Source organism: Coregonus clupeaformis, chromosome 2 (genome assembly GCF_020615455.1).
Source record: "Coregonus clupeaformis isolate EN_2021a chromosome 2, ASM2061545v1, whole genome shotgun sequence".
In the NCBI taxonomy this organism is placed as follows: Eukaryota; Metazoa; Chordata; class Actinopteri; order Salmoniformes; family Salmonidae; genus Coregonus; species Coregonus clupeaformis.
This window is the reverse complement of record NC_059193.1, coordinates 28,188,912-28,210,230: the sequence shown is the minus strand read 5'-3', so window position 1 is coordinate 28,210,230 and position 21,319 is coordinate 28,188,912. Positions and strand designations below refer to the sequence as shown.

The window sequence follows — 21,319 nt, the reverse complement described above, 5'->3', positions numbered from 1 at the left end:
TAGTTCAGTTAGTATCAGGTAGTTCAGTTAGTATCAGGTTGTTCAGTTAGTATCAGGTTGTTCAGTTACTATCAGGTAGTTCAGTTAGTATCAGGTAGTTCAGTTAGTATCAGTTAGTTCAGTTAGTATCAGGTAGTTCAGGTTGTTCAGTTAGTATCAGGTAGTTCAGGTTGTTCAGTTAGTATCAGGTAGTTAAGTTACTATCAGGTAGTTCAGTTACTATCAGGTAGTTCAGTTAGTATCAGGTAGTTCAGTTAGTATCAGGTAGTTCAGGTAGTTCAGTTAGTATCAGGTAGTTCAGGTTGTTCAGTTAGTATCAGGTAGTTCAGTTAGTATCAGGTAGTTCAGGTTGTTCAGGTAGTTCAGTTAGTATCAGGTAGTTAAGTTACTATCAGGTAGTTCAGTTAGTATCAGGTAGTTCAGTTAGTATCAGGTAGTTCAGTTAGTATCAGGTAGTTCAGGTTGTTCAGTTAGTATCAGGTAGTTCAGGTTGTTCAGTTAGTATCAGGTAGTTAAGTTACTATCAGGTAGTTCAGTTACTATCAGGTAGTTCAGTTAGTATCAGGTAGTTCAGTTAGTATCAGGTAGTTCAGGTTGTTCAGTTAGTATCAGGTAGTTCAGGTTGTTCAGTTAGTTTCAGGTTGTTCAGTTAGTATCAGGTAGTTCAGGTTGTTCAGTTAGTATCAGGTAGTTCAGGTTGTTCAGTTAGTATCAGGTAGTTCAGGTTGTTCAGTTAGTATCAGGTAGTTCAGGTTGTTCAGTTAGTATCAGGTAGTTCAGTTAGTATCAGGTTGTTCAGGTTGTTCAGTTAGTATCAGGTAGTTCAGGTTGTTCAGTTAGTATCAGGTAGTTCAGTTAGTATCAGGTAGTTCAGGTAGTTCAGTTAGTATCAGGTAGTTCAGTTAGTATCAGGTAGTTCAGTTAGTATCAGGTAGTTCAGTTTGTATCAGGTAGTATCAGTTAGTATCAGGTAGTTCAGTTAGTATCAGGTAGTTCAGGTTGTTCAGTTAGTATCAGGTAGTTCAGGTTGTTCAGTTAGTATCAGGTAGTTCAGTTAGTATCAGGTAGTTCAGTTAGTATCAGGTAGTTCAGTTAGTATCAGGTAGTTCAGTTAGTATCGGGTAGTTCAGTTTGTATCAGGTAGTATCAGTTAGTATCAGGTAGTTCAGGTTGTTCAGTTAGTATCAGGTTGTTCAGTTAGTTTCAGGTTGTTCAGTTAGTATCAGTTAGTATCAGGTAGTTCAGGTTGTTCAGTTAGTATCAGTTAGTAGCAGGTAGTTCAGTTAGTATCAGGTAGTTCAGTTAGTTTCAGGTAGTTCAGTTAGTACCAGGTAGTTCAGTTAGTATCAGGTAGTATCAGGTAGTTCAGTTAGTATCAGGTAGTTCAGGTTGTTCAGTTAGTATCAGGTAGTTCAGTTAGTATCAGGTAGTTCAGTTAGTATCAGTTAGTATCAGGTAGTTCAGTTAGTATTAGGTAGTTCAGTTAGTACCAGGTAGTTCAGTTAGTATCAGGTAGTATCAGGTAGTTCAGTTAGTATCAGGTAGTTCAGGTAGTTAAGTTAGTATCAGGTAGTTAAGTTAGTATCAGGTAGTTCAGGTAGTTCAGTTAGTATCAGGTAGTTCAGTTAGTATCAGTTAGTATCAGGTAGTTCAGTTAGTATCAGGTAGTTCAGTTAGTATCAGTTAGTATCAGGTAGTTCAGTTAGTATCAGGTAGTATCAGTTAGTTTCAGGTTGTTCAGTTAGTATCAGGTAGTTCAGTTAGTTTCAGGTAGTTCAGTTAGTATCAGTTAGTATCAGGTAGTATCAGTTAGTATCAGGTAGTATCAGGTAGTTCAGTTAGTATCAGGTAGTTCAGGTAGTTAAGTTAGTATCAGGTAGTTAAGTTAGTATCAGGTAGTTCAGGTAGTTCAGTTAGTATCAGGTAGTTCAGTTAGTATCAGTTAGTATCAGGTAGTTCAGTTAGTATCAGGTAGTATCAGTTAGTTTCAGGTTGTTCCGTTAGTATCAGGTAGTTCAGTTAGTATCAGGTTGTTCAGTTAGTATCAGGTAGTTCAGTTAGTATCAGGTAGTTCAGTTAGTATCCGGTAGTTCAGTTAGTATCAGGTAGTTCAGTTAGTATCAGGTAGTTCAGTTAGTATCAGGTAGTGCAGTTAGTATCAGGTATTATCCGGTAGTTCAGTTAGTATCAGGTAGTTCAGTTAGTATCAGGTAGTTCAGGTTGTTCAGTTAGTATCAGGTAGTTCAGTTAGTATCAGGTAGTTCAGGTAGTTCAGTTAGTATCAGGTAGTTCAGTTAGTATCAGGTAGTTCAGTTAGTTCAGATAGTATCAGGTAGTTCAGGTAGTATCAGGTAGTTCAGTTAGTATCAGGTAGTTCAGTTAGTATCAGGTAGTTCAGGTAGTTCAGTTAGTATCAGGTAGTTCAGTTAGTATCAGGTAGTTCAGTTAGTTCAGATAGTATCAGGTAGTTCAGGTAGTATCAGGTAGTTCAGTTAGTATCAGGTAGTTCAGTTAGTATCAGGTAGTTCAGTTAGTATCATGTAGTTCAGTTAGTATCAGGTAGTTCAGTTAGTATCAGGTAGTTCAGTTAGTATCAGGTTGTTCAGGTAGTTCAGATAGTATCAGGTAGTTCAGATAGTATCAGGTAGTTCAGGTAGTATCAGGTAGTTCAGGTAGTTCAGTTAGTATCAGGTAGTTCAGTTAGTGTCAGGTAGTTCAGTTAGTATCAGGTTGTTCAGTTAGTATCAGGTTGTTCAGTTAGTATCAGGTTGTTCAGTTAGTATCAGGTTGTTCAGTTAGTATCAGGTTGTTCAGTTAGTATCAGGTTGTTCAGTTAGTATCAGGTAGTTCAGTTAGTATCAGGTAGTTCAGTTAGTATCAGGTATTATCAGGTAGTTCAGTTAGTATCAGGTAGTATCAGGTAGTTCAGTTAGTAGCAGGTAATTAGTTAGTATCAGGTAGTTCAGGTTGTTCAGGTAGTTCAGGTAGTTCAGATAGTATCAGGTAGTTCAGGTAGTTCAGTTAGTATCAGGTTGTTCAGTTAGTATCAGGTAGTATCAGTTAGTATCAGGTAGTTCAGGTTGTTCAGTTAGTATCAGGTAGTTAAGTTACTATCAGGTAGTTCAGTTAGTATCAGGTAGTTCAGTTAGTATCAGGTAGTTCAGGTTGTTCAGTTAGTATCAGGTAGTTCAGGTTGTTCAGTTAGTATCAGGTAGTTCAGTTAGTATCAGGTAGTTCAGGTTGTTCAGGTAGTTCAGTTAGTATCAGGTAGTTAAGTTACTATCAGTTAGTATCAGGTAGTTCAGTTAGTATCAGGTAGTTCAGGTTGTTCAGTTAGTTCAGGTTGTTCAGTTAGTATCAGGTAGTTCAGGTTGTTCAGTTAGTATCAGGTAGTTCAGTTACTATCAGGTAGTTCAGTTAGTATCAGGTAGTTCAGTTAGTATCAGGTAGTTCAGGTTGTTCAGTTAGTATCAGGTAGTTCAGGTTGTTCAGTTAGTTTCAGGTTGTTCAGTTAGTATCAGGTAGTTCAGGTTGTTCAGTTAGTATCAGGTAGTTCAGGTTGTTCAGTTAGTATCAGGTAGTTCAGGTTGTTCAGTTAGTATCAGGTAGTTCAGGTTGTTCAGTTAGTATCAGGTAGTTCAGTTAGTATCAGGTTGTTCAGGTTGTTCAGTTAGTATCAGGTAGTTCAGGTTGTTCAGTTAGTATCAGGTAGTTCAGTTAGTATCAGGTAGTTCAGGTAGTTCAGTTAGTATCAGGTAGTTCAGTTAGTATCAGGTAGTTCAGTTAGTATCAGGTAGTTCAGTTTGTATCAGGTAGTATCAGTTAGTATCAGGTAGTTCAGGTAGTTCAGTTAGTATCAGGTAGTTCAGGTTGTTCAGTTAGTATCAGGTAGTTCAGGTTGTTCAGTTAGTATCAGGTAGTTCAGGTAGTTCAGTTAGTATCAGGTAGTTCAGTTAGTATCAGGTAGTTCAGTTAGTATCAGGTAGTTCAGTTAGTATCGGGTAGTTCAGTTTGTATCAGGTAGTATCAGTTAGTATCAGGTAGTTCAGGTTGTTCAGTTAGTATCAGGTTGTTCAGTTAGTTTCAGGTTGTTCAGTTAGTATCAGTTAGTATCAGGTAGTTCAGGTTGTTCAGTTAGTATCAGTTAGTAGCAGGTAGTTCAGTTAGTATCAGGTAGTTCAGTTAGTTTCAGGTAGTTCAGTTAGTACCAGGTAGTTCAGTTAGTATCAGGTAGTATCAGGTAGTTCAGTTAGTATCAGGTAGTTCAGGTTGTTCAGTTAGTATCAGGTAGTTCAGTTAGTATCAGGTAGTTCAGTTAGTATCAGTTAGTATCAGGTAGTTCAGTTAGTATCAGGTAGTTCAGTTAGTACCAGGTAGTTCAGTTAGTATCAGGTAGTATCAGGTAGTTCAGTTAGTATCAGGTAGTTCAGGTAGTTAAGTTAGTATCAGGTAGTTAAGTTAGTATCAGGTAGTTCAGGTAGTTCAGTTAGTATCAGGTAGTTCAGTTAGTATCAGTTAGTATCAGGTAGTTCAGGTAGTATCAGTTAGTTTCAGGTTGTTCAGTTAGTATCAGGTAGTTCAGTTAGTTTCAGGTAGTTCAGTTAGTATCAGGTAGTTAAGTTAGTATCAGGTAGTTCAGGTAGTTCAGTTAGTATCAGGTAGTTCAGTTAGTATCAGTTAGTATCAGGTAGTTCAGTTAGTATCAGGTAGTATCAGTTAGTTTCAGGTTGTTCAGTTAGTATCAGGTAGTTCAGTTAGTTTCAGGTAGTTCAGTTAGTATCAGGTAGTTCAGGTAGTTCAGTTAGTATCAGGTAGTTCAGTTAGTATCAGGTAGTTCAGTTAGTATCAGTTAGTATCAGGTAGTTCAGTTAGTATCAGGTAGTTCAGTTAGTACCAGGTAGTTCAGTTAGTATCAGGTAGTATCAGGTAGTTCAGTTAGTATCAGGTAGTTCAGGTTGTTCAGTTAGTATCAGGTAGTTCAGTTAGTATCAGGTAGTTCAGTTAGTATCAGTTAGTATCAGGTAGTTCAGTTAGTATCAGGTAGTTCAGTTAGTACCAGGTAGTTCAGGTAGTTAAGTTAGTATCAGGTAGTTAAGTTAGTATCAGGTAGTTCAGGTAGTTCAGTTAGTATCAGGTAGTTCAGTTAGTATCAGTTAGTATCAGGTAGTTCAGTTAGTATCAGGTAGTATCAGTTAGTTTCAGGTTGTTCAGTTAGTATCAGGTAGTTCAGTTAGTTTCAGGTAGTTCAGTTAGTATCAGGTAGTTAAGTTAGTATCAGGTAGTTCAGGTAGTTCAGTTAGTATCAGGTAGTTCAGTTAGTATCAGTTAGTATCAGGTAGTTCAGTTAGTATCAGGTAGTATCAGTTAGTTTCAGGTTGTTCAGTTAGTATCAGGTAGTTCAGTTAGTTTCAGGTAGTTCAGTTAGTATCAGGTAGTTCAGGTAGTTCAGTTAGTATCAGGTAGTTCAGTTAGTATCAGGTAGTTCAGTTAGTATCAGTTAGTATCAGGTAGTTCAGTTAGTATCAGGTAGTTCAGTTAGTACCAGGTAGTTCAGTTAGTATCAGGTAGTATCAGGTAGTTCAGTTAGTATCAGGTAGTTCAGGTAGTTAAGTTAGTATCAGGTAGTTAAGTTAGTATCAGGTAGTTCAGGTAGTTCAGTTAGTATCAGGTAGTTCAGTTAGTATCAGGTAGTTCAGTTAGTATCAGGTAGTATCAGTTAGTATCCGGTTGTTCAGTTAGTATCAGGTAGTTCAGTTAGTATCCGGTAGTTCAGTTAATATCAGTTAGTTCCATTTAGTATCAGGTAGTTCAGTTAGTATCAGGTAGTATCAGGTAGTATCAGTTAGTATCAGGTAGTTCAGTTAGTATCAGGTAGTTCAGTTAGTATCAGTTAGTATCAGGTAGTTCAGTTAGTATCATTTACATTACATTTTACATTTTATTCATTTAGCAGACGCTCTTATCCAGAGCGACTTACAGGAGCAATTAGTGTTAAGTGCCTTGCTCAAGGGCACATCGACAGTCGGCTCGGGGATTAGAACCAGCGACCTTTCGGTTACTTACACAACGCTCTTAACCACTAGTATCAGGTAGTTCAGTTAGTATCAGGTAGTTCAGTTAGTATCAGGCCGAGGCAGTTCTATTGTGTTTCTTCCATTTGCGAATAATCACACCAACTGTTGTCACCTTCTCACCAAGCTGCTTGGCGATGGTCTTGTAGCCCATTCCAGCCTTGTGTAGGTCTACAATCTTGTCCCTGACATCCTTGGAGAGCTCTTTGGTCTTGGCCATGGTGGAGAGTTTGGAATCTGATTGATTGATTGCTTCTGTGGACAGGTGTCTTTTATACAGGTAACAAGGTGAGATTAGGAGCACTCCCTTTAAGAGTGTGCTCCTAATCTCAGCTGGTTACCTGTATAAAAGACACGTGGGAGCCAGAAATCTTTCTGATTGAGAGGGGGTCAAATACTTATTTCCCTCATTAAAATGCAAATGTTATTCTGTCTCTCACTGTTCAAATAAACCTACCATTAAAATTATAGACTGATCATTTCTTTGTCAGTGGGCAAACGTACAAAATCAGCAGGGGGATCAAATACTTTTTTCCCTCACTGTAGTATCAGGTTGTTCAGTTAGTATCAGGTAGTATCAGGTAGTTCAGTTAGTATCAGGTAGTTCAGGTTGTTCAGGTAGTATCAGGTAGTTCATTTAGTATCAGGTTGTTCCGTTAGTATCAGGTAGATCAGTTAGTATCAGGTAGTTCAGGTTGTTCAGTTAGTATCAGGTAATTAAGTTACTATCAGGTAGTTCAGTTAGTATCAGGTAGTTCAGTTAGTATCAGGTAGTTCAGTTAGTATCAGGTAGTTGAGGTTGTTCAGTTAGTATCAGGTAGTTCAGTTAGTATCAGGTAGTTCAGGTTGTTCAGGTAGTTCAGTTAGTATCAGGTAGTTAAGTTACTATCAGGTAGTTCAGTTAGTATCAGGTAGTTCAGTTAGTATCAGTTAGTTCAGTTAGTATCAGGTAGTTCAGGTTGTTCAGTTAGTATCAGGTAGTTCAGGTTGTTCAGTTAGTATCAGGTAGTTAAGTTACTATCAGGTAGTTCAGTTACTATCAGGTAGTTCAGTTAGTATCAGGTAGTTCAGTTAGTATCAGGTAGTTCAGGTTGTTCAGTTAGTATCAGGTAGTTCAGGTTGTTCAGTTAGTATCAGGTAGTTCAGTTAGTATCAGGTAGTTCAGGTTGTTCAGGTAGTTCAGTTAGTATCAGGTAGTTAAGTTACTATCAGGTAGTTCAGTTAGTATCAGGTAGTTCAGTTAGTATCAGGTAGTTCAGTTAGTATCAGGTAGTTCAGGTTGTTCAGTTAGTATCAGGTAGTTCAGGTTGTTCAGTTAGTATCAGGTTGTTCAGTTAGTATCAGGTAGTTCAGTTACTATCAGGTAGTTCAGTTAGTATCAGGTAGTTCAGTTAGTATCAGGTAGTTCAGTTAGTATCAGGTAGTTCAGGTTGTTCAGTTAGTATCAGGTAGTTCAGGTTGTTCAGTTAGTTTCAGGTTGTTCAGTTAGTATCAGGTAGTTCAGGTTGTTCAGTTAGTATCAGGTAGTTCAGGTTGTTCAGTTAGTATCAGGTAGTTCAGGTTGTTCAGTTAGTATCAGGTTGTTCAGTTAGTATCAGGTAGTTCAGTTAGTATCAGGTTGTTCAGGTTGTTCAGTTAGTATCAGGTAGTTCAGGTAGTTCAGTTAGTATCAGGTAGTTCAGGTAGTTCAGTTAGTATCAGGTAGTTCAGTTAGTATCAGGTAGTTCAGTTAGTATCAGGTAGTTCAGTTTGTATCAGGTAGTATCAGTTAGTATCAGGTAGTTCAGGTAGTTCAGTTAGTATCAGGTAGTTCAGGTTGTTCAGTTAGTATCAGGTAGTTCAGGTTGTTCAGTTAGTATCAGGTAGTTCAGTTAGTATCAGGTAGTTCAGTTAGTATCAGGTAGTTCAGTTAGTATCAGGTAGTTCAGTTAGTATCGGGTAGTTCAGTTTGTATCAGGTAGTATCAGTTAGTATCAGGTAGTTCAGGTTGTTCAGTTAGTATCAGGTTGTTCAGTTAGTTTCAGGTTGTTCAGTTAGTATCAGTTAGTATCAGGTAGTTCAGGTTGTTCAGTTAGTATCAGTTAGTAGCAGGTAGTTCAGTTAGTATCAGGTAGTTCAGTTAGTTTCAGGTAGTTCAGTTAGTACCAGGTAGTTCAGTTAGTATCAGGTAGTATCAGGTAGTTCAGTTAGTATCAGGTAGTTCAGGTTGTTCAGTTAGTATCAGGTAGTTCAGTTAGTATCAGGTAGTTCAGTTAGTATCAGTTAGTATCAGGTAGTTCAGTTAGTATTAGGTAGTTCAGTTAGTACCAGGTAGTTCAGTTAGTATCAGGTAGTATCAGGTAGTTCAGTTAGTATCAGGTAGTTCAGGTAGTTCAGTTAGTATCAGGTAGTTAAGTTAGTATCAGGTAGTTCAGGTAGTTCAGTTAGTATCAGGTAGTTCAGTTAGTATCAGGTAGTTCAGTTAGTATCAGGTAGTATCAGTTAGTTTCAGGTTGTTCAGTTAGTATCAGGTAGTTCAGTTAGTTTCAGGTAGTTCAGTTAGTATCAGGTAGTTCAGGTTGTTCAGTTAGTATCAGGTAGTTCAGGTAGTTCAGTTAGTATCAGTTAGTATCAGGTAGTTCAGTTAGTATCAGGTAGTTCAGTTAGTACCAGGTAGTTCAGTTAGTATCAGGTAGTATCAGGTAGTATCAGGTAGTTCAGTTAGTATCAGGTAGTTCAGGTAGTTAAGTTAGTATCAGGTAGTTAAGTTAGTATCAGGTAGTTCAGGTAGTTCAGTTAGTATCAGGTAGTTCAGTTAGTATCAGTTAGTATCAGGTAGTTCAGTTAGTATCAGGTAGTATCAGTTAGTTTCAGGTTGTTCCGTTAGTATCAGGTAGTTCAGTTAGTATCAGGTTGTTCAGTTAGTATCAGGTAGTTCAGTTAGTATCAGGTAGTTCAGTTAGTATCCGGTAGTTCAGTTAGTATCAGGTAGTTCAGTTAGTATCAGGTAGTTCAGTTAGTATCAGGTAGTGCAGTTAGTATCAGGTATTATCCGGTAGTTCAGTTAGTATCAGGTAGTTCAGTTAGTATCAGGTAGTTCAGGTTGTTCAGTTAGTATCAGGTAGTTCAGTTAGTATCAGGTAGTTCAGGTAGTTCAGTTAGTATCAGGTAGTTCAGTTAGTATCAGGTAGTTCAGTTAGTTCAGATAGTATCAGGTAGTTCAGGTAGTATCAGGTAGTTCAGTTAGTATCAGGTAGTTCAGTTAGTATCAGGTAGTTCAGTTAGTATCATGTAGTTCAGTTAGTATCAGGTAGTTCAGTTAGTATCAGGTAGTTCAGTTAGTATCAGGTTGTTCAGGTAGTTCAGATAGTATCAGGTAGTTCAGATAGTATCAGGTAGTTCAGGTAGTATCAGGTAGTTCAGGTAGTTCAGTTAGTATCAGGTAGTTCAGTTAGTGTCAGGTAGTTCAGTTAGTATCAGGTTGTTCAGTTAGTAGCAGGTTGTTCAGTTAGTATCAGGTTGTTCAGTTAGTATCAGGTTGTTCAGTTAGTATCAGGTTGTTCAGTTAGTATCAGGTAGTTCAGTTAGTATCAGGTAGTTCAGTTAGTATCAGGTATTATCAGGTAGTTCAGTTAGTATCAGGTAGTATCAGGTAGTTCAGTTAGTATCAGGTAATTAGTTAGTATCAGGTAGTTCAGGTTGTTCAGGTAGTTCAGGTAGTTCAGATAGTATCAGGTAGTTCAGGTAGTTCAGTTAGTATCAGGTTGTTCAGTTAGTATCAGGTAGTTCAGTTAGTATCAGGTAGTTCAGTTAGTATCAGGTAGTTCAGTTAGTATCGGGTAGTTCAGTTTGTATCAGGTAGTATCAGTTAGTATCAGGTAGTTCAGGTTGTTCAGTTAGTATCAGGTTGTTCAGTTAGTTTCAGGTTGTTCAGTTAGTATCAGTTAGTATCAGGTAGTTCAGGTTGTTCAGTTAGTATCAGTTAGTAGCAGGTAGTTCAGTTAGTATCAGGTAGTTCAGTTAGTTTCAGGTAGTTCAGTTAGTACCAGGTAGTTCAGTTAGTATCAGGTAGTATCAGGTAGTTCAGTTAGTATCAGGTAGTTCAGGTTGTTCAGTTAGTATCAGGTAGTTCAGTTAGTATCAGGTAGTTCAGTTAGTATCAGTTAGTATCAGGTAGTTCAGTTAGTATCAGGTAGTTCAGTTAGTACCAGGTAGTTCAGGTAGTTAAGTTAGTATCAGGTAGTTAAGTTAGTATCAGGTAGTTCAGGTAGTTCAGTTAGTATCAGGTAGTTCAGTTAGTATCAGTTAGTATCAGGTAGTTCAGTTAGTATCAGGTAGTATCAGTTAGTTTCAGGTTGTTCAGTTAGTATCAGGTAGTTCAGTTAGTTTCAGGTAGTTCAGTTAGTATCAGGTAGTTAAGTTAGTATCAGGTAGTTCAGGTAGTTCAGTTAGTATCAGGTAGTTCAGTTAGTATCAGTTAGTATCAGGTAGTTCAGTTAGTATCAGGTAGTATCAGTTAGTTTCAGGTTGTTCAGTTAGTATCAGGTAGTTCAGTTAGTTTCAGGTAGTTCAGTTAGTATCAGGTAGTTCAGGTAGTTCAGTTAGTATCAGGTAGTTCAGTTAGTATCAGGTAGTTCAGTTAGTATCAGTTAGTATCAGGTAGTTCAGTTAGTATCAGGTAGTTCAGTTAGTACCAGGTAGTTCAGTTAGTATCAGGTAGTATCAGGTAGTTCAGTTAGTATCAGGTAGTTCAGGTAGTTAAGTTAGTATCAGGTAGTTAAGTTAGTATCAGGTAGTTCAGGTAGTTCAGTTAGTATCAGGTAGTTCAGTTAGTATCAGGTAGTTCAGTTAGTATCAGGTAGTATCAGTTAGTATCCGGTTGTTCAGTTAGTATCAGGTAGTTCAGTTAGTATCCGGTAGTTCAGTTAATATCAGTTAGTTCCATTTAGTATCAGGTAGTTCAGTTAGTATCAGGTAGTATCAGGTAGTATCAGTTAGTATCAGGTAGTTCAGTTAGTATCAGGTAGTTCAGTTAGTATCAGTTAGTATCAGGTAGTTCAGTTAGTATCATTTACATTACATTTTACATTTTATTCATTTAGCAGACGCTCTTATCCAGAGCGACTTACAGGAGCAATTAGTGTTAAGTGCCTTGCTCAAGGGCACATCGACAGTCGGCTCGGGGATTAGAACCAGCGACCTTTCGGTTACTTACACAACGCTCTTAACCACTAGTATCAGGTAGTTCAGTTAGTATCAGGTAGTTCAGTTAGTATCAGGCCGAGGCAGTTCTATTGTGTTTCTTCCATTTGCGAATAATCACACCAACTGTTGTCACCTTCTCACCAAGCTGCTTGGCGATGGTCTTGTAGCCCATTCCAGCCTTGTGTAGGTCTACAATCTTGTCCCTGACATCCTTGGAGAGCTCTTTGGTCTTGGCCATGGTGGAGAGTTTGGAATCTGATTGATTGATTGCTTCTGTGGACAGGTGTCTTTTATACAGGTAACAAGGTGAGATTAGGAGCACTCCCTTTAAGAGTGTGCTCCTAATCTCAGCTGGTTACCTGTATAAAAGACACCTGGGAGCCAGAAATCTTTCTGATTGAGAGGGGGTCAAATACTTATTTCCCTCATTAAAATGCAAATGTTATTCTGTCTCTCACTGTTCAAATAAACCTACCATTAAAATTATAGACTGATCATTTCTTTGTCAGTGGGCAAACGTACAAAATCAGCAGGGGATCAAATACTTTTTTCCCTCACTGTAGTATCAGGTTGTTCAGTTAGTATCAGGTAGTATCAGGTAGTTCAGTTAGTATCAGGTAGTTCAGGTTGTTCAGGTAGTATCAGGTAGTTCATTTAGTATCAGGTTGTTCCGTTAGTATCAGGTAGATCAGTTAGTATCAGGTAGTTCAGGTTGTTCAGTTAGTATCAGGTAATTAAGTTACTATCAGGTAGTTCAGTTAGTATCAGGTAGTTCAGTTAGTATCAGGTAGTTCAGTTAGTATCAGGTAGTTCAGGTTGTTCAGTTAGTATCAGGTAGTTCAGTTAGTATCAGGTAGTTCAGGTTGTTCAGGTAGTTCAGTTAGTATCAGGTAGTTAAGTTACTATCAGGTAGTTAAGTTACTATCAGGTAGTTCAGTTAGTATCAGGTAGTTCAGTTAGTATCAGGTAGTTCAGTTAGTATCAGGTAGTTCAGGTTGTTCAGTTAGTATCAGGTAGTTCAGGTTGTTCAGTTAGTATCAGGTAGTTAAGTTACTATCAGGTAGTTCAGTTACTATCAGGTAGTTCAGTTAGTATCAGGTAGTTCAGTTAGTATCAGGTAGTTCGGTTGTTCAGTTAGTATCAGGTAGTTCAGGTTGTTCAGTTAGTATCAGGTAGTTCAGTTAGTATCAGGTAGTTCAGGTTGTTCAGGTAGTTCAGTTAGTATCAGGTAGTTAAGTTACTATCAGGTAGTTCAGTTAGTATCAGGTAGTTCAGTTAGTATCAGGTAGTTCAGTTAGTATCAGGTAGTTCAGGTTGTTCAGTTAGTATCAGGTAGTTCAGGTTGTTCAGTTAGTATCAGGTAGTTAAGTTACTATCAGGTAGTTCAGTTACTATCAGGTAGTTCAGTTAGTATCAGGTAGTTCAGTTAGTATCAGGTAGTTCAGGTTGTTCAGTTAGTATCAGGTAGTTCAGGTTGTTCAGTTAGTTTCAGGTTGTTCAGTTAGTATCAGGTAGTTCAGGTTGTTCAGTTAGTATCAGGTAGTTCAGGTTGTTCAGTTAGTATCAGGTAGTTCAGGTTGTTCAGTTAGTATCAGGTAGTTCAGGTTGTTCAGTTAGTATCAGGTAGTTCAGTTAGTATCAGGTTGTTCAGGTTGTTCAGTTAGTATCAGGTAGTTCAGGTAGTTCAGTTAGTATCAGGTAGTTCAGGTAGTTCAGTTAGTATCAGGTAGTTCAGTTAGTATCAGGTAGTTCAGTTAGTATCAGGTAGTTCAGTTTGTATCAGGTAGTATCAGTTAGTATCAGGTAGTTCAGGTAGTTCAGTTAGTATCAGGTAGTTCAGGTTGTTCAGTTAGTATCAGGTAGTTCAGGTTGTTCAGTTAGTATCAGGTAGTTCAGTTAGTATCAGGTAGTTCAGTTAGTATCAGGTAGTTCAGTTAGTATCAGGTAGTTCAGTTAGTATCGGGTAGTTCAGTTTGTATCAGGTAGTATCAGTTAGTATCAGGTAGTTCAGGTTGTTCAGTTAGTATCAGGTTGTTCAGTTAGTTTCAGGTTGTTCAGTTAGTATCAGTTGGTATCAGGTAGTTCAGGTTGTTCAGTTAGTATCAGTTAGTAGCAGGTAGTTCAGTTAGTATCAGGTAGTTCAGTTAGTTTCAGGTAGTTCAGTTAGTACCAGGTAGTTCAGTTAGTATCAGGTAGTATCAGGTAGTTCAGTTAGTATCAGGTAGTTCAGGTTGTTCAGTTAGTATCAGGTAGTTCAGTTAGTATCAGGTAGTTCAGTTAGTATCAGTTAGTATCAGGTAGTTCAGTTAGTATTAGGTAGTTCAGTTAGTACCAGGTAGTTCAGTTAGTATCAGGTAGTATCAGGTAGTTCAGTTAGTATCAGGTAGTTCAGGTAGTTAAGTTAGTATCAGGTAGTTAAGTTAGTATCAGGTAGTTCAGGTAGTTCAGTTAGTATCAGGTAGTTCAGTTAGTATCAGTTAGTATCAGGTAGTTCAGTTAGTATCAGGTAGTATCAGTTAGTTTCAGGTTGTTCAGTTAGTATCAGGTAGTTCAGTTAGTTTCAGGTAGTTCAGTTAGTATCAGGTAGTTCAGGTTGTTCAGTTAGTATCAGGTAGATCAGGTAGTTCAGTTAGTATCAGTTAGTATCAGGTAGTTCAGTTAGTATCAGGTAGTTCAGTTAGTACCAGGTAGTTCAGTTAGTATCAGGTAGTATCAGGTAGTTCAGTTAGTATCAGGTAGTTCAGGTAGTTAAGTTAGTATCAGGTAGTTAAGTTAGTATCAGGTAGTTCAGGTAGTTCAGTTAGTATCAGGTAGTTCAGTTAGTATCAGTTAGTATCAGGTAGTTCAGTTAGTATCAGGTAGTATCAGTTAGTTTCAGGTTGTTCCGTTAGTATCAGGTAGTTCAGTTAGTATCAGGTTGTTCAGTTAGTATCAGGTAGTTCAGTTAGTATCAGGTAGTTCAGTTAGTATCCGGTAGTTCAGTTAGTATCAGGTAGTTCAGTTAGTATCAGGTAGTTCAGTTAGTATCAGGTAGTGCAGTTAGTATCAGGTATTATCCGGTAGTTCAGTTAGTATCAGGTAGTTCAGTTAGTATCAGGTAGTTCAGGTTGTTCAGTTAGTATCAGGTAGTTCAGTTAGTATCAGGTAGTTCAGGTAGTTCAGTTAGTATCAGGTAGTTCAGTTAGTATCAGGTAGTTCAGTTAGTTCAGATAGTATCAGGTAGTTCAGGTAGTATCAGGTAGTTCAGGTAGTATCAGGTAGTTCAGTTAGTATCAGGTAGTTCAGTTAGTATCATGTAGTTCAGTTAGTATCAGGTAGTTCAGTTAGTATCAGGTAGTTCAGTTAGTATCAGGTTGTTCAGGTAGTTCAGATAGTATCAGGTAGTTCAGATAGTATCAGGTAGTTCAGGTAGTATCAGGTAGTTCAGGTAGTTCAGTTAGTATCAGGTAGTTCAGTTAGTGTCAGGTAGTTCAGTTAGTATCAGGTTGTTCAGTTAGTATCAGGTTGTTCAGTTAGTATCAGGTTGTTCAGTTAGTATCAGGTTGTTCAGTTAGTATCAGGTTGTTCAGTTAGTATCAGGTAGTTCAGTTAGTATCAGGTAGTTCAGTTAGTATCAGGTATTATCAGGTAGTTCAGTTAGTATCAGGTAGTATCAGGTAGTTCAGTTAGTATCAGGTAATTAGTTAGTATCAGGTAGTTCAGGTTGTTCAGGTAGTTCAGGTAGTTCAGATAGTATCAGGTAGTTCAGGTAGTTCAGTTAGTATCAGGTTGTTCAGTTAGTATCAGGTAGTATCAGTTAGTATCAGGTTGTTCAGTTAGTATCAGGTAGTTCAGTTAGTATCAGGTAGTTCAGGTATTATCAGGTAGTTCAGGTATTATCAGGTAGTTCAGGTAGTATCAGTTAGTATCAGGTAGTTCAGGTTGTTCAGTTAGTATCAGGTAGTATCAGGTAGTTCAGTTAGTTCAGTTAGTATCAGGTAGTATCAGGTAGTTGAGGTTGTTCAGTTAGTATCAGGTTGTTCAGTTAGGATCAGGTAGTTCAGTTAGTATCAGTTCCGTCTGAGCCTACACAAACAGAGAGGAGGAAGGGAGAGAAGGGAACACAAGGGAGACTAGAGGAGAGGTTTACCGCCTAAGGCCTTCCACCTGTTGCTAGTGTTGACCTAGTGTTGACTTATTGTTGACCTAGTGTTCATAATGGCAGATGTGATGTTTTTATCTCATTTGAACCGTTTAACTGTGACTGTGGTTTATTAAGAAAATACCTTGATCCTACATATCCTGGCTTGTTTGGCTAGTTGTCTTGTTTTGCTGGTTGTCTTGTTTTGCTGGTTATCTTGGCAGACGGCCAACTATTGTGTCACACACACACACACTTTCTTGTACACACACACACACACACACTCACTCACAAACACACACATGCACACATCCACTCACACACTGATGTCCCTGTCTCTCTGTCCGTGTCCCGTCAGCAAGCGGTGAAGGAGAATGCAAAGAGGAGGGAGTCAGAGGAGAAGATGAAGAGAGCCAAGCTGGCCAAGGAGAAGGCTGACAGGGAGAAGGAGGAGAAACAGAAGAGAAGCCAACAACTAGACCTCAACGCAGGTCAGAGTGTCTGTGGGAGAGGAGTGGGTCAATGTGTGTGTGTGTGGATGGAAGGCTGTTTTGTGAACTGAACTTCTCCTTGATACCAGTTGGGGGCAGTCAGAGCCCACTGCTACTGGATCTGCGTTCAAGTGTGTGTGTGTGTGTGTGTGTGTGTGTGTGTGTGTCTACGAGCGTGTGTGTTGTCTCCAGTGGTCCTCAGCAGACCTAAGAGCAAGAGAAAAGAGCGAGTGAAGGAGAGAGACAGGATAAAGATGTGGAGGAGGCAGTAGTCTACCTGTATCATCCCCTCATTCAGTTATTTTTGGAACGAGGGATTTGTGTCCGAAAAGAACAAGAAGAAAGAGTGAATCTCTAAGTCCACAAACTGGTTCTCTCTCTGAGTCAAATTAGATTCATAAAAATACTCATCTTATCCTGTCTCTCTCACACACACACACACACTCTCACACAGCCTTACACAGGCTCACACAGCCTCACACAGCCTTACACATACTCTCACAGCCTCACACAGCCTTACACATACTCTCACACAGCCTTACACAGGCTCACACAGCCTCACACAGCCTTACACATACTCTCACAGCCTCACACAGCCTTACACATACTCTCACACAGCCTTACACAGGCTCACCCAGCCTCACACAGCCTTACACATACTCTCACACAGCCTTACGCTGAAACACGTACAAACAGACCACAAATTATTTCTGCTCTCTTTTCCTACTCCCTCACACGCTCCCCCTCTCTCCCTCTCTGACCTACTTTCTGAACATTCCTCCTCTTTATGGCTCCAGTTGGTCTCTCTTGGGACTCCACAGTTCGTCATCACGATTCCTCTCTGCCACAGCGCTCTGTGTCAGTGTGTGGGTGTGTGTGTGTGTGTGTGTGTCAGTATGTGTGTGTGCATCCCCTCTTTCACCCACATTATTTACATACAGGTTTGACTGCCAAAGCTCAGGGGTATTATTCACTGCACCCTATTTAAGCACACACACACACACACACACCTAGTCTTTGTGTGTTTTTGATTAGAGCCAAATGACTGGTTGATAATTATTATTAGACAAGGGCTGTCTTCATATAGTGCTTTCTCTAACAATCAGCTTCTCACTCAACCTAACCCTGCTTCTCACACACTCACATTCCCTCTCTCTTTCCTACACACACACAGTTCTGTACTGTAGTCTGATCTAGGACCTGTTCATATTCCTCAGTAGCACCAGGTCTGCATAGTTCCCCAGGTCTGCAGCTAGGTGTCAGTGCTGCATGAAAGAGGGTGTATTTGTTGTGTGTGAGAGAGGAAACCCACGTGGGTGTGTGTGGGGTGTAGCCACCACTAGGGGTGCTGTGGCTCTACCTTAGAGCCTGTGTGAGAGAGAGGTCGAGAGGGTGGGGTGGAAAGAGGGGGGTTGTAGAACAACAGATGTCTCAGGAGGATTAGACGGACCTGGAGAGGAGAAAGGAATCGACAGGAGATGATGATGAGAGGGTAGGATGACGGGGAGGGGGGATGGAGATGCCCTCCTAGAGTAGGGGGGATGGAGATCCCCTCCTAGAGTAGGGGAGATGGAGATGCCCTCCTAGAGTAGGGGGGATGGAGATGCCCTCCCAGAGTAGGGGGGATGGAGATGCCCTCCTAGAGTAGGGGGGATGGAGATGCCCTCCTAGAGTAGGGGGGATGGAGATGCCCTCCCAGAGTAGGGGGATGGAGATGCCCTCCTAGAGTAGGGGGGATGGAGATGCCCTCCTAGAGTAGGGGGGATGGAGATGCCCTCCCAGAGTAGGGGGGATGGAGATGCCCTCCTAGAGTAGGGGGATGGAGATGCCCTCCTAGAGTAGGGGGATGGAGATGCCCTCCCAGAGTAGGGGGATGGAGATGCCCTCCCAGAGTAGGGGGATGGAGATGCCCTCCCAGAGTAGGGGGATGGAGATGCCCTCCCAGAGTAGGGGGATGGAGATGCCCTCCTAGAGTAGGGGGATGGAGATGCCCTCCCAGAGTAGGGGATGGAGATGCCCTCCTAGAGTAGGGGGGATGGAGATGCCCTCCTAGAGTAGGGGGGATGGAGATGCCCTCCCAGAGTAGGGGGGATGGAGATGCCCTCCCAGAGTAGGGGGATGGAGATGCCCTCCCAGAGTAGGGGGGATGGAGATGCCCCTCCCAGAGTAGGGGGATGGAGATGCCCTCCCTAGAGTAGGGGGATGGAGATGCCCTCCTAGAGTAGGGGAGATGGAGATGCCCTCCTAGAGTAGGGGGATGGAGATGCCCTCCTAGAGTAGGGGGATGGAGATGCCCTCCCAGAGTAGGGGGGATGGAGATGCCCTCCCAGAGTAGGGGGGATGGAGATGCCCTCCTAGAGTAGGGGGGATGGAGATGCCCTCCTAGAGTAGGGGGGATGGAGATGCCCTCCTAGAGTAGGGGGGATGGAGATGCCCTCCTAGAGTAGGGGGGATGGAGATGCCCTCCTAGAGTAGGGGGGATGGAGATGCCCTCCCAGAGTGGCAAGGGTACGAGGTAGATCAGCTCTTGTGGCTAAAGGAATGTTTGTGTGTGTGTATGGTAGAATAATACATGTGTGTTCTGAACATGATGATGCCAGGCTGGAGGCGGGGTCTATTCTGTCATGCTTATCTCCTGCTATATCTCTAATGCTATTACCTTATTAACAGAGCTTATCAACAGAGCATATGCCCTTAACTCCCGGACATGCTACACCCGGTGGTTTTGTGTGTCAGAGAAGGGTAGTGCTTTCCGTAATGACCTTGACCACAGTCCGCCGCTCAATACCCACTCTCATATTGATTGTGTAATGGCTGTATTAATTAAATAAATGTGAGGTTATGAACTATCAACAAGCTCTTCAAATTGATTTAATGCAAAACAATTTAAAAGACCTTATAGAAATACTAGGACATGGTCAATAGTGTACCCATTTAATTTACCTTATTCATTAAACAGTCATTCCCAATGCCTGTATAGCTCTGTATCATGATGCCTTCCAGTACATTAGCCCCCTACTGTCTCTGTCTATATGCTGTCATTTTAGCAGCCAGGTCATTCGTTCAATAAGCGTAATAAAACAGGTCCCAGTTTGTCCCTTTACTTTTGCCGTTAACACCCACCCAGAGGCAGTTTCCTCCAGAACATGTGTGTGCATTGTTTCCTGGGTGACTTTGGGTTTAACACAAGCATGTGATTTATGGAAGTGGGGAGTGAATGGATGCCAGATGTATTCTCCTTTGGGTAAAATTTAAACATGACTGCATGTTTTCTGCCTGTGCAGTTGTGTGCCGCCGCCACTTGGGTGTGTATGCGAGCTGTGTTGTGGGACTGCACTCTCTCTCTCTGTGTGTGTGTGTGTGTGACTTTCTCTGAAGTGACAAGCGGGACTAGGGGCCATCTGCTGCTAGGCTTACAGTGAGATTAAAGTAGAGTGTGTTTGGGGGAGGGGAGACAGGGGGAGGGGAGAGGGGGAGGGGAACCAGGGGGAGGGGAGACAGGGGAGACGGGGGGAGGGGGAGGTGAAGACATAAACCTTTAACCCAACGCAGCACCCCCTTCTTTTAGTTCAAAGTGATAATAATTAAAACCATCTGCCTGAGTACACCACTGAATCCCCCCTACACACACATACACACATCCCTGGTGAACTTTGTAGCTTATTGAGCCACTGTGTAATAGACCTGTAGATGGTGTGTGTGTGTAGTACATGTATGTAGCCTGCAGCCTAGGCAGGATCTAAACTGGGTCAGGGCCCAACTAGCTTCATGTATCTAATGGGCCACCGTGTCCATGTGACTTGTGATGTGTCACTACGTGTGAGAGAGAGAAGGTAGGGGGCGTGCTGTGCCCACTGATCTGCCCCCTGTCTACTGATCTGTCCTCTGTCTATTATGAGAGAGAGAGAGACTAAATATGGATGTGTGTGTGTGTTTTGTATTGACTCTGTTGTTATAACCATAGAATTAGAATACTAGAATGGACATGAACCGTCTTCTAATGGGATAAAGGTCAGCCATTTTGGTCAGGGAGTTGGTCAACCATGGTTGGTTCGCCAGTGCTGCGATAAGATATTGTGTAAAATAATGAATCTACACTGTATGTTTGTTAGCTAGCCAGACAGTTTTTATGTATTTTAGCAACTGCCAATATGCCAACATTCCATTCAAACAATGCTGTCAATCCACAGCCATACACTGGCTGAAACAAGTACTGATATTGTATCATATTATAGCACACAAATTTAGACATTTATAGTCTGTTTACATATCTTTTTTTGGCTATTTATACAGAATAAAAACCTGTATAAACTATATTTATAATTATGTGACAATATTTTAGGTTGACAAGAATTCTATTACACAATTTCTGATACAGCACATGCCTTACTTCTATTTTCCTGCATAAGTAAAATCAGGATTATGCCTCTACTGCCATTCATTCCAATTACACTGGTTTCCATTTCTCCCTGACCAATATGGCTGCCATGTTCACCCCATTCTGGAACGTTGAGGGTTTATGACATAGCCCCTCTAGTAATTTAATAGGATCTCTCTGGTTATAAGGTTGTGTATGTAATATTGATTGTGTATATGTGTGTGTGTACAGAGGGTGATGAGACTGGTATCATGGATGGCCTGATGGAGGCGCTGCAGTCTGGTGCTGCCTTCAGGAGGAAGAGAGGACCACGACAAGCCGGTAAGAACACACTGTTGCTCTCTCTGTGTGTCTCTCTCTCTCTGTGTGTGTCTCTGTCTATGTTTCTCTCTCTCTCTCTCTCTCTCTCTCTCTCTCTCTCTCTCTCTCTCTCTCTCTCTCTCTGTCACTCTCTCTCTCTGTCACTCTCTCTCTCTGTCACTCTCTCTCTCTGTCACTCTCTCTCTCTGTCACTCTCTCTCACACACACTTAGGCGGACACACTCTCTCCATCATACACTCTTTCTCACCCTCATGCACAAACACAGTGATTCTCCCTCAGATTAAACCTTCAGTCCCTGCTTGCCCTCCTGTGTGTCTGCCATCTGTTGTGTGGCTGGGGCGTGGCACCAGTTTGGGCTCTGCTCCAGGGAACCAGCCAGGAAAGGGATGAGGGTGGCAGACACCGGGAGGGGTGGCAGTAGAGGGGTTCAATTATAGGTTCGAAATACACTATAAAAATGTGGCTTCACAATGACATAAACATTAAAAACATGTTAACCCCGGTCCTGTCTACAACCGCTAGCCTAGGGCTAGCACTAGCAGGGCTGTTCACACTGTCTGTCTCAGTGATCTGTATTGATTTCCACTCAGACCTGTTCTACTGTTCTCCAGCCTCTCTCTCAGGCCAGACGATACACCACCCACATCATCTGGTTAAATACTCGCTCTCTCTGCTGTTTCACTGGCCTATTGAGTTACTCACTTCAGCTGCTACTGCCACACACACACACACACACACACACACACACTCTCT

General features: G+C 40.9%; 1 protein-coding gene across 2 annotated transcripts in view; it reads left to right on the top strand.

Moving 5' to 3' along the window:
* The window catches only part of LOC121532834 (protein diaphanous homolog 1-like), a 172,644-nt gene that overhangs the window by 140,491 nt on the left and 10,834 nt on the right, over nucleotides 1–21,319 (top strand). For both annotated transcript variants that reach the window (XM_041838636.2, XM_041838629.2), the window contains 2 exons: nucleotides 15,734–15,866; nucleotides 20,476–20,565. In XM_041838636.2, the coding sequence (XP_041694570.2) occupies nucleotides 15,734–15,866; nucleotides 20,476–20,565 (223 nt within the window). The remainder of the gene's footprint in view (nucleotides 1–15,733; nucleotides 15,867–20,475; nucleotides 20,566–21,319) is intronic.